The sequence below is a fragment of the Gallinula chloropus genome (assembly GCF_964237585.1).
Source record: "Gallinula chloropus genome assembly, chromosome: 4".
NCBI classification, from domain to species: domain Eukaryota; kingdom Metazoa; phylum Chordata; class Aves; order Gruiformes; family Rallidae; genus Gallinula; species Gallinula chloropus.
Window position 1 is genome coordinate 2,449,128 of NC_140088.1, and position 12,704 is coordinate 2,461,831.

At 36.3% G+C, this 12,704-nt stretch overlaps 1 protein-coding gene across 1 annotated transcript in view; it reads left to right on the top strand.

Moving 5' to 3' along the window:
* Window positions 1-12,704, top strand: part of CEP128 (centrosomal protein 128) — a gene marked incomplete at both ends in the record, with an annotated part of 96,235 nt that overhangs the window by 3,764 nt on the left and 79,767 nt on the right. Inside the window, 5 exons of the mRNA XM_084263890.1 lie at window positions 1,378-1,504; window positions 2,502-2,623; window positions 4,991-5,082; window positions 5,791-5,863; window positions 9,657-9,773. Of these exons, the coding sequence (XP_084120016.1) occupies window positions 1,378-1,504; window positions 2,502-2,623; window positions 4,991-5,082; window positions 5,791-5,863; window positions 9,657-9,773 (531 nt within the window). The remainder of the gene's footprint in view (window positions 1-1,377; window positions 1,505-2,501; window positions 2,624-4,990; window positions 5,083-5,790; window positions 5,864-9,656; window positions 9,774-12,704) is intronic.

Here is a 12,704-nt window from a genome sequence, read left to right on the forward strand (position 1 = left end):
TTTTAATATTTTGTTCTACTGCTACTAGCCTCTCTTCATTCCTTTCATTAGTTAGTTTTTAAACAGAACACGAATTCCTTAAAATATAACAATGTTGATAATGTAAGTTATAACTTAAAGTTTTTAAACTCTTTTTGGCCATTCAGTAAGGTGGTTAATTCTGGACATTTTGTTTAAAAAATAAAATACTCAAACCCAAAACCATTTAAAAAATCCAGATGTCTGATTTCATGTAGAAAGGATGAAAAGCAGTGCTGTAAAGCTAAAGCATCCAAACTGAGCTCCTGTAGCTTCATTCAGAGTTTTTATTGCCCTATTAAAGATGCAAGATAAGTCTTTGATACAGTCAAGTTAGAGTTGAAAACCAAGCTATTGCTGTTTTTCTTCGATTCTCTGGCATTTTTATGAATTCTTCTTTAAGTTTTAGCTTTTTGAATGCAGAAGTGATTTTCTGTTCTATACATGCATTGTTGTATATTTTTCCCCAAGTATCCTCTTGTCTTTTTGAGAGAGCCTTAGAAAATCCTTAAGGCTTTTTGTTTTGAGAGTCTTACTGACAATGAAGTTGTTTTAATAATACCATATTATGAAAACATAATACTTTAAAAAGAACCTAAACAAGCATTGAAAGATTCAGACAAGATATAAAGTAGGGGTTTATGCTCTGGGGATAAGAGTGTTGCTCAGAGACTCAACACAGTCTGTACAATTCTGCAATAATAAAGCAGCAATTTAACTCCCTGTTGGGGAGAGGGAAGGTGAACCTTTGGAAATTGATGTTTTGTGGACTGTCAAATAAATGTGTGACAAAAGCAAGTGGCTAAGAACCAAATTTAGCAAATGCAATCTTACTTTCTAAGACGCAAGTCTGAAAAATGAGGGACTGATTTAGGAATATAATTAATTCTGAACTCGTTCAGTTGTGAATAACTGCCTTTTTCTGGAAGAGTAGCTGCTAAAAGTAGGGTTTGATGAAAGCTGCTCAGTGAAATTTGGCAGCCATGTGTCAAATTGATTTCAGGTGGGCCTGCTAGAAAAAGTTCTTTGAAGCTGTTCTATGGTTTCTGCAGTGCTGGCAGGTAGGTCTCATCCTGGTTGTAGAAAATATACTTTTCTTTTATGTTTTTCTGGTGTGTTGCACCACTGGTTTAAGAGACTTGATATGTGAAGCTGCCAATGTTGGAAACATGTTTTGCTGTCGTTAAGGGAATATGACATGAAGAAAAGTTGTTATTAATTCATGGTTCAACTTTCAGGTCAAGCTTGAAAATAGCTTTGAGTCTTTTGATTACTTTTTTTTTATGCAAAATAATATTTTACATGCATGATTTTTAACTCAGTCTGTTTGTGCTTCAGTAAATTGTAATTTCTCTGCAGTTAAAAGAAACCCTGGAACAGTCTATAGGTCAGTTAAGGAGCCAACGATTAACCCGAAACTCTGCAATGAGAAGTGCTTCTCTCTCAAGCTTATACCCTAGTGATCTGGATGGAGAAGGAGTGTCAGGTAAGATATTTTAGGTGCTTGAGTGTGTATGTTTGTGTTTATGTATGTGTGTTTATATAAAATATATTACGGTGCTTGAGTGTGTGTATATCTCAGGGTATTTCTCAGAAGAAAGTAAGAAGGAAAGATATCTAAGGATAGTGACATGAAAAGTCACTGTTGATTTCTTCAAAGAAATTCAGAAATTTGTGAATGCCTGCATTAAGTTAGGCAGTCTTTTGTAGCTTTCTGTTACATAGTCTTTCCTGGTGATATCCCAAGAGATCTAAATGAAATAGTGATTCTTTCAGTGAAGAATGTTTTTTGTGCACTGCATGAGTTGTAGGTACATACAAGTTAAAGCTAAATCCAGAAGATTTACCTTGCTTCAGGAAAAAAAAAAAAAGAAAGTAAAAAAAAAAAAAGGAAAGTTAAATTTTGAATGGGTAAGAGTATGGATGTGTGGATGAAATTATGTAAGGTTCAGTGGAAAAGGAAAAACTGAACTAATGTATAACCTACAGAAAAGTAGTTATTTCTTGTATGTGTCTTAGAAGATTCATTGTATTTTAGGAAAAGGTGTAGCTGGGAGGAGTATTCCTCCCAGAAGCAACACTTAATATATTTAACAGAAAGCTCTAAAACTTTGTTTTTCTAATGTAAATGCTGTGAGTACTCTAGCTCAAAGCTATAGTAGATTCAAGTGAGGAGAAACTGTTGCTTGGGCAAATAAAATTTAAGGTAGAAGCTATCTGTTCCTTGGAGGAACAAAGGAGACCTTTTTATTACCTATCACATACATGTATTCCAGAGATATTTGAATTGAAGAAGAATCCTGGAAAGAGCTAAACATAAAATGCAGAGTCATACTTCTTGTAACTTCAGTGGTTGGTTTGTCTGTGATGTGGCCTGTGAGGATATTGATGAGAGGAAACGTGTGTTTTGTGAAACAAAATTAAAAATTTCCTGTGTGAAGCTTTGTCTTCCTGCTTATTTTTTAATCTCTTCTCTCATAAAGGGAACCACCACTTCCTGCCTACTTCTCCTCTCAGGGATTATGGAGGCTCACAAGGCAATAAGCATCGGAGATCTAGATCTGCAAGTGTTCGATTCGTCAATGAGGCAGATAATTTGGAGCAGGTACAAAGCTGGAATGGGAGCTGCTTCCCTAAAGAGGCAGTATGTGGTAACCAGGCTCTTTTACATCAGATAAGGTTATACTGATGATGCAGTGAAGAATTTCAGCTATGAAGTATGCTTACAACTTTACATACTGTTCTTCATTGTCCAGTCACCTCTTGTATCTGTCACTCCATGAAGCTTCCTGCAAATCTACCATTACAGAGAAGATGATGTAGGTGGAAGTGATACCCAAAGGAATGTATGAAAATAATCTCTCTACTTTTTAGGCCACGTGTGAGAATCAGAGACAATTTTGCTGACATTCACCTAGTTGCTGAAATCCAGTGTGACTCTAAAGGGGATTTTTCTGCTTTAGCTAATGAGACAGGATCTTAGTGCTTTTGCTCTGTACTTCAGTGTAGCCAGGACTGACTTTTGAGCCAGCTAGTTCTCCACCTTAATTCTAGGTTTGACCTGTGAGTGGGGTAATTTGAGCCTGTGCTTAAGGCAGATGATGTGAGAAGGAGATGATATGTATGGAACTGGTAATTTTCATACCCCTTAACTTGTGTCTACTTGCAGACTCTTCAGGAAAAAGAAAATTATTACTTTAATGGATAAGTTTACAGGCTTTCTATATCCTATAGACAGCAATACTTCAGTACCTGTTTTTTTTTTCTCTTTCAGACAGAATGGCTAGACCTGTTTGAGTGAATCCCTTTCTGTGGATTAATTTGTCCAGGAGAAATGCATTATGATTAACATTAAAGCAGTTGAGCTAGATCTGTCTCAACTTCCATATAACTGTTTTTAAATTTGGCTACAATGTATACTCTTGGTTGACTCTTTTAAACTTCTGAGTGCTACAGAAATTCCTAGACTTCTATTTAACCCTGTTTCATTATCCTTCCAATGTACTTCTCCTCCCCTGTTTCTTCCTCCCCCAAGGTTAGTGTAGAATATAAGCCTTGGAAAGGAATAATGTTATATGGAAATCTTTCCTGATAAGATTCCAGAAAATTTAGAACTATTTCAGACTACATCTAAATATTCTGTAAAATTTTATTCAAGGGAGTTCCTGCAATGCATACACAATTTGTAGTTTATATTAAGCAGCTATTTAATCAAATAGCTCTTTTTCATGTTTTGATGATAACTGCTGATATTCCTTATTTTTTTCTTTTCAATGAGTGAATATGGCTCTACTCAGTCATTAACTACTGTGCAAGAGGAGTATAGTGCTTTGAGGAATGATGAACTACAATTAGTCATTGATCATGATCATAGGTAGAAACTGGGGCAAAGATAAAACAGTACCACTTAACTAAAGCTGCAGATTTTTCTTCTTTCTGTAACCACAATCCCTTTATTTCCATTCTGACTGCTGCTAGCTATGGTAATTTTCCAGCTGAAGATGGCTTTTAACACATTTGAGCATTTTTCTTAGCTGATACATTCTATTTTCAAAGTCTCTGGTGTCAGGTTTAAATTTCTGGTTAGTCTTAAAGGGGACATGAAAGTGCCTATATATAAATGTTGAGGACAGTCATTTGGGCTTTGTCTTAGGCATAGAACAAAGGGAAACTATAAACCATTTTTTTTTCATAATGATGGTCCTGGCCACTGAGCTGCTGAAAGCAGGAGGTTGGATTGGGATAGATTATCACTTTATAATCCCATGAAGGATGTATGATCTGTTACTTTTTAAAAATTACCTTCCTTAAAAACTTTGACTATAAATTGGGGTCCTGCTGAATGGGGGGAATGGGAACTTTTGCAGAGGAAGGTAGATGTGGTGGGGTTGGTTTTTGTTTGTTTTCACAAACTGTGAAAAAAGCATTCTAGAAGAGTAGGTGAAGTCTTGGGCAAGGTAAAATACCTTTTCTCAGTGCTGTAACACATCCTGAATACATCATAGGGTTCTGGTTGGTTGCTGCCAATTTCATATGCCATCTTTTTATAGTAATATATGTAGCTGGGCAGAAGTTTGTTTCACTTAAACTAGCGTTTATTCGCAGGAAATGTCTCTCCTAACTTGACCTGTTCAGGTCTTTCAACTTCCTTTGCATTAGGTTAAAAAGATTGTGCAGGGTCAGGTAATTGAAATAACCAAGCTCTGAACCATAAAAAAAGCCCCATAGTTGGGAAACTTGGTTTAGCAAATAATGTACTGAAAATTAACTTTCAATAACCAAGTGTTGTGAAGGGTTGATAGAAATAGAAGCATGAAGCCTCGTCTACTTACCCAGCCTCATCTGCAGTTCATGGCATTTTGTCATTTTATGGGTTACTTTTTACCTGTTTCATTTTTAAAAGTGTATGTATATATCTTTGGAATATCTCAGAAAAAAAGCCTTGGCTTAATTGGTGTATTTTAATTTACAGCTGCATTCTTTCCACCAGTCTCTTCGAGACCTCAGTAGTGAACAAGTTCGCCTGGGAGATGACATCAGTCGGGAGCTTTCGAGAAGAAATCGGTATAAACAGAATATAACTCCATGTGGATAATAGTGTGGAAAATAATTGCTATGCTTTTAAATGATTCTTAAACCCCTATGTGTTTTTATATTTAAAAAATAATTCTGTGGAGAGTGGGGGATTGCACAAGGTGCAGATGAAAGCAGTATTAGGAACGGCTTGTTCCACGTCGTTTTGTGCAGTAGTTATAAATGTAAATAACACTCATCAGTTCTGATTTGTATAGTATATGTGGCTTCCCCTGCCCCCCCTTTCTGTATGTGGACAAAACAACAAGGACATGGGAATTTTCTTTTATTAGTTTTGTTCCTTATTTATTCTTGGTACTGGAGTCTCTTGAGGGCAAGCTCTCCTGTAGACCAGGTTTTTTGAAGTACATACTGCCTCAACATATGGTGCTTTGTCTAGTAGCAATAACAGGAATTAGTTCAGTAATTCCTAGTAGGAGCTAGTACTCTTCAAAAGGACTGCGTGGATGCATTCATAATTTTGTACTTGTTGACCTGATACCTAGCCTTCCTAAGAAATGTTTTTTATCATGAATTTTCCACTTGAGTCTGGTCCCTAACTATGCTAGGAATTTAGAGTCTTTAGAACACGCTGAAGTAGCATAAAAATCCAGGAGACTGTTGCTGCTTGAAATTATCATGGTTGATACTGAGGTTTTGTGTTCTACAGTATTGTTTTACCTATATTTTTCTGTGAAGGACTGATGCTGAATTAAAAAAGACTCTAGAAGAATTGTCTGAAAAGCTGACTGAGTCCCAAAGACAAGAAACGGTGAGTGTGACTAAAGTGGAAAAATGCTTTATATTCAGTATTCTAAGCAGGATGTGGGTTTCTAGTTTAATGTATGTGTTGGTAATCAGTACCATGTATTGGCATGTATATCTGAAAATGCTCTCATCTAGGCAGCTATAGGATGTTAGGATGTTACCCTTTCATAATGAAATCAGCAACACAAGTTTTATATTCCAGGTACTTGCTTACAGTAAAAGCCAGTGTTTTAAAGTATGCATGTAGTGAAGTCTGAAAAATTCAGAGATTGGAGAAAGCTGCTTTTTACATTTGAACAGTAATTTGAATGCCATCATACTTGTTGATAATACTTTTTGAAAGACAAAAGCTTTCCCATGTTATGATGGTGAATAGTGTCGTTTCCTCTTCCTCTCCCTCCCTGTCCTTTCAATCCTCTGTATAGCATAATGGGAAGAGTCTCATTGGGCTGCACTCTGCTTTTGAGGCTTTGTGACAAATGTAAAAATTAGGCAGGGCAGCCCTGAGTCTCTCTTGCCTCCTGTATCTGCTGCAAGCAGACTAACTGCAGTCAGTAGCACTTAAGTATGAACGTGATCAGCTGTTGAGATGGAAGCCAAACAGCATGTTGCTGTAGGAAAGAGAAGTTGAGAATCTTCCCAGTAGTTAGGAGTAGAAAATCCTGCAGGTAGTTCTTGACATGTAAGGCTTGAGTGTATGCTTAGTGTGTTAATGTGGTATCTGTAGCAATGCAGACTTTTCAGAGCAAACATCCTATGTCCTTATTTTCACATAGGTGATTCATCTTGCCCTGAAATTGCTTAATATTTTGAAATAACCTACTGCAGATTAGCTAAAACCTAACTGTTTGAAGTGATCTTAAAACCACTAATGGCTACTTTGAAGTATTCATGAGCAACTGTTCTTGAAATATTGAAAAAGGGCAAATATTGATGAAAAAAGTGGACCAATTATTTTTCTGAAGTAGCAGACAACACACATCTGTCAAAAATCACACTTATGTCACAGAAGGAATTTACAAGGATGAAGCAGTAGTTTTCCATATCTTTATACAATGTTTTGAGTAGTTTTTTAGATATAACTTCATATACTGTTCTGAAACTTTTCAGTAAATGGAGTAAATAGAATATAGTCTAGAATAAACACTCAACTGTGCAATTAGTTACCTGTGTTGTTAGTAAACTATTCACTGTTAAAGTATAGAGGGCTTAGTGAATTTTAGACATTGGTGTTCTTGATCTGGTTCTCCCTGTAGATTGTTATTTTATTTTAATAGGTTAGGTGATGCAATATAGAGATGCTGGTCACATTTGCAGATGGACTTCAGATATATTGGAAAACAGAACTGAAATCTAGTATCCTGTCTTAGATGTGGGTTAGGGGATAGAAGGTGGTTGATAGTTAGAAAATTCAGCAAGGAAAACTAAAACTGTACTTTAGGAAAATCAGCTCATTTTAGAGGCAATGTCTAGGGAGGCTGTAAAAGTTTTCTGTAAATGTTTGAGCAGTTTAGCTAGACTTGTAGAAAAAAATGCTATAAAAGGTCATGTGTTTAGCCAGGCAGTAGGTTTGCTAGCCTTTGAAGTTCCTCCCAGGCTCCTCTTTGTGCTCTGTGCACAAAGAATATGAACTAATGATATATTATATATATATCCTAAATATAGTTTCTTGTTAGAGGGTTTTTTCTAATGAATTATAAGTAGCATCAAAATGTTTAGTCATTTGTTTTGGCCCTTTTGTTTTATGGGGTTTCTGGTTTTGGGGTCTCTTTTTTTTTTTTTTTTTTTGTGTGGGTTCGTTTGGTTTGTGGTTTCTTTGCTAAGTAAGATTATGTCTTTACCTTTGACATTTCTGTGCACCTGACAAACAAAATGAAAACATCGTTTTCAGTACCTTGTTGGAAATAAGACAACAGTTGGATCCTGGAGGGAGTTGAAAAGTCAGAGGCAAGGCAAATCACTTGATATGTCCTAGCTAGTAAAAAGTCACTTCCTTACTCATTCTGTTTTAGTGATGATTTGCATTGAAATCTGAAATTTGCAGCAATTTGAAGCTTGTCTGGTACTACCTTGTGTCATGTCATCTGCTGTGCACGCAGTGAGCTGTACCTGTGTCAGTGAGGAAGTTCCTGACATCTCTTTTTGCATGCTTTCTCTTGGGGTGATGTTACTTTAGGATCTCTTGTCAAGTCTAAACTATAAATTTTCTTCCTTAATAGTTCCAGTGTTCTCTTGCTTAACTTCACTTGAAAAAGATGCATGAGAGCTGGGAAAGCTTCTGCCCTCAGAAATATGTACCCAAGATTATTTTGTTTAAATGTAGAAATGTGGCTTGGTTCCATTTGTGTACTTTGCATATAGTTAGTGAAAAGGATGCCAGATCTTCCCTAGTTTTCAGCAAAGATAGGATGAGTTTACTGACAAAGTGTTATTTTCTGTTCCTGCTGCACAGGCTCGGCATTGCTGCTAGCTGGAGTAGTTTGTGAAGTACTAGAAGTAACACTGAGTACTAGTTGTCAAAACAAATACAAACGTCGTGATGTGGTCCTTATTTTTGCATTTGTTTTTAGTGATTAATTAGTCTGACTGCAGAGATCTCACAATTTATATGAAAGAGTGAGATTTGATGTCATACTTTTTAAAAATTGTTTTGGAGCATCTCCTGATGGTTTTAGGAGAAAATACAGAATTCCAAATTGTAAACTGACTATTCATCTGGCTTTGCAGACAAGACATGTTTTCAAACTGATGCATTCTGGTGCAAAGAAGAAGAGTGTTTTATTCTTGAAACTTGATGTACTTGTGAAGCCCTGAATATAAATGTAACCTTAATTATGCTTTTGTTGCTACACAACTGTATTGCTCATGTTAAGATTTTTCTAACCACACATATGCCTGGTGCTAGCAGAAGCATGCTTAATCGTTAAAGTACAGATGAAATCTTGTTCCCTTGCACACAGTAGCTGAACAGTGTTCTAATTTTTTTCTCTCCTCTAAATACCATTTGGTAATATATACATTGAATTCTTGTGACTGTTAAAAATAATTAGTTTTAAGGTAGGGAGGAAACGATACATAAATATTTTCTGTGCTAATCTTCAGCTTTAACTGTATACATTTAATTTGCTGCCCACGAGATGGTGCTGTCTGCTAGCAGCTGGAAACATAAAAGTAAAATAGTTCTGGTATTGTAGTTTAAGGTTGAATTACTGCATTTATAATCCCAATTGCTTTAACAAATAACTGGTGTTATTCGTGTTAGTTTATACATGGATTCACAAAATACTGGGAGAAACTCTTCAAGTGTTGTAATTATATTGTGCTGTTACAGTCATTCTCCTATACTTAGTTATGTTTACTACTTTTTACTCACAGATTTCAGAGCATGAAAGAGACAATCATTGGTCTGTTTTAGAGACTGGAGGGAAAGAAATGACTCTCCAGAGGTTAATCAGGCCTGGTGGAGAGAAGCTAAGATGTTTTGTGTTGCAGCTTCAGGTTAGGCTGCACCAGGCTCAATATTGAGATATTTAGCACTGGAGTAAAGCCACCACCATAGAGAGAAATCTGCATGTGCATGGAGGAGGACATTGCTAGCAAGGTAGCAGATCAGTTCCCTGCTAGAGTACGTACATAAGTGCAGTTATTTCCTATGCCGTTCTAAATCTTTCTTAATGAAGTTAGGCGCTCTCTCTTATTTTGCCCCCATAATCTATTTACCTTTATTGCTATTATTATGTTAATTTATGGTAAAAGAAGCACTGATTTTCTGCAGTGTGTTTTTTTCCCCTTGGAAGGTATCGGAGCGGGTAGAGAGAAGGCTTCAGGAGATAGAACAAGAAATGCGTGCTGAGAGGCAGCTCGTAGAACGGCGCCAGGACCAGCTGGGACACATGTCTCTTCAGTTACAAGAGGTGTGGAAACGAAAGCTTCCTGCATATTCAGTATTTAGTTAGGAAGGTACTGCCTTCCTGATGTGTACCTGTAAAAGTGCTCATATCTTTGACATGGTCTTTTAACTGTATCTGCTTGTTTTGATGACCGAATGATAAGTCGTCTGGTCTCTGGTCTTCATGATGCACAAACATTCTGTAAAAGAAACCACCCCCTATGCCCTCCCTCAAACCCCAAACCAAAGGCGTTAGCTGGGTTGTTTTCATGTTGATTACAGTGAGCAGTTTATTTTTAATTTATTTCACCAAGCAATCAAATGCACCTCAGTGTCCAGACAGCTTTTCATTGCTTTTCATCAGTATCACTCAACAGTATTTGATGAAGTATAAAATATTGTTTAGGAGACCAATATAAATGTTTATATTATGAATTAAAATTGGAGACAGCTAGCAGCTTTTTCTGCTTGTATTGGGAAATGCATGAAAAATACATCTCTGGTTTTACTGCTCTTTGGAAAATCTGTCTTAACACAGTGTAACTCTTTATTTCACTTCCCTTAAGATACAACTTGCAATGTTATCTCTCTGTGATAGAACACTACAGCTCAGAAGAAACGTGCATCTCCCTAGTTTTCACTCTGAATATTAGTGACAGTGTATGTGTTTTTTAGAAGGCAGTTGTTTTATACTGTGCAGTGATATTAAGGAAGCTTAATTAAGGGTAACACTTTGTTTCATATAAGACTAGAGACTCCTTGCAGAGGTCGTATTTAAGAAGGTAACATGCTCTTTTGATGTAGATAAAAAGTAATGTTTATCAAAATGCTTGTAGTTTTTCTGCTAGTATTTGGAAAGATTTGCCATTTCTGGTTTTTCCCCTGTTGTTTTTCTACAGTCTGTGGTTGTGCCTTCAGTCTGGTAGAGGGATGCCTAGTGAAATGAGTTGGTGTCATTTGATGGTGTTATCTGCAGGTTGACACAATCTTTTTTTTATTTTCAAATCCTTTTAAAGGGATAATGAGTTGTATGTGTAAAAATACATTGACACTGTTGTGATTTCCTCAGAAGGAAAACTCGAGTTCAAGCGAATGAATTCAAGCGTATTTCAAAGGCTTCCATTGGTTGGCTGTGATCATAAGCCCTCAAGTTGGATACCTTTTTTTCATAGTTGTTCATCTTCCAAATTTCATGCATAATGACCTTCCATTCCCCTAAGCTGTCCAACATGAACATATTTTAATCCCTGCTCCTGCAAATTCTATTTTGTTCTGTATGTATTATTATTTTTCCTGAGGGGTTCCTTTCTATTTAGAAGTCTTTTTGACACCATTGTTCAAAACTTCAGTATATAGTCTTCACTACAGGAATGCTCAAAACCTATTTGTCTGCTTACTAAACTTTTATTCGGAATTTTCTGAAGCCAAGATTCAGAGCCAATCTTGAATGAAACAGGCTTCATTCCATGCACCATACATTCATAGCTGCTGCTGCTTGGGGGAGAATCACAGCCTCCTGTGATTATCTTTGGGGTCTCCAGCAGGGGCTCATATCCCCAGATCATCCTTTTGGGTAGCTGAATTATGACTCTTGATTTCTTGGAACAGATTCTTGTCACTGCATTTGGGAATCCTAATAAAATATAATTACCTCTGTTGCAATGAATTACAGATCTTTACAGGAGCTTCTAAACTTTAGCATGCAAAATAGAAGCTGGTGGTCTCAAATGACACATGTAGAAGAGAGCTCATTTCAGTAGGTATTAGGGAATCTTTGACAGATTACAGAGGAATATGGAGGCAGCATCACCTTTAAACCATGGACTTCTATTACACTCCCAGTAGCAGCAAACAGTATGACCCATTCCTCCTGTGTTTTTTCTCATAGCTGTCTCAACAGCTTGGAGAGCATCTTTGGGAGAGAGTTGCAGCTTAGTATATGCCAGATGTCTTTAGACTGCAATATTGCTGAAGTCCTTAGATCTCAGACCCTTATTTTATTACATGCTTCCTTCCAGCTGTCCCACCTTCCTTCTCCATTGAACATTCATGTTAATTTGTCTTTTCCTACATAGAAAATGATCTCACTTAGAAATACTGGTTTAGAGATTTGTTACAACATCTCTTGAAAAGCTGGCTGAGCTCTCTAGCTCTCATGTTGGCAAATTGGAATACTGTTGTGCCCTACTTTAAAAAAAATAAATAACCCACTTGTTTTTGAGAGCAAAATGGTCCGGATCCTGTACGTGCTGCCCTTCTGTGTAGTATTGTCCTGAGAGGCTGCTGTATGGGAAAGCTTTGTGAAGTAAATTATTTTGTTATGGAATACAAATTTTAGAAGAAATAGGAGTATGAGAATGTCTTTTACAGCTGATCTAATCTCAAATTAAAAGCAGACAGGAAAAACTGCCAACACAAAGACAGTTTGAGAATTGGGTGTAACAGATTTGAATTTTTTGAGCTTCTGGGTTTTGATTTTTGAAAATTTTTTTCTTTGTATGTGGTGTTCCAGTTGAATAGATTCAGTATAGCAAACCAAATAGAATGAAAAATGTAATTTATGATTATGAAGTATTTAAAATTTATGAATATGAATAGCTTAAAAAATGTTTCTTCAACAATGTCATTTCAAGCTGAGTAGTAGTTGGCTTCTTGTTAATTTGCTCATTACTTGCATCAATGCAATTGCATGGCTTTTGCTATTTTTATTTTTCTCTACTGTAGACAAAAATAAATTTGGCTTTCAAGATCTCTGAGCAAAGTTTTTTAAAAGAACTCAATAGTTTATACATTTTTTTAATGAATATACTCTATTATAAGTAGACAATCTCAGCAAAGCCTACAGGGTAGTTATTAAAAGTAATAATAATGCTAACCTGGATAGTGATGGTCTTGGAATATTTTGGTCCCTATTCCATTTGGAGTGGAGTGATTGGGTTCACCCATGGAAATGTGC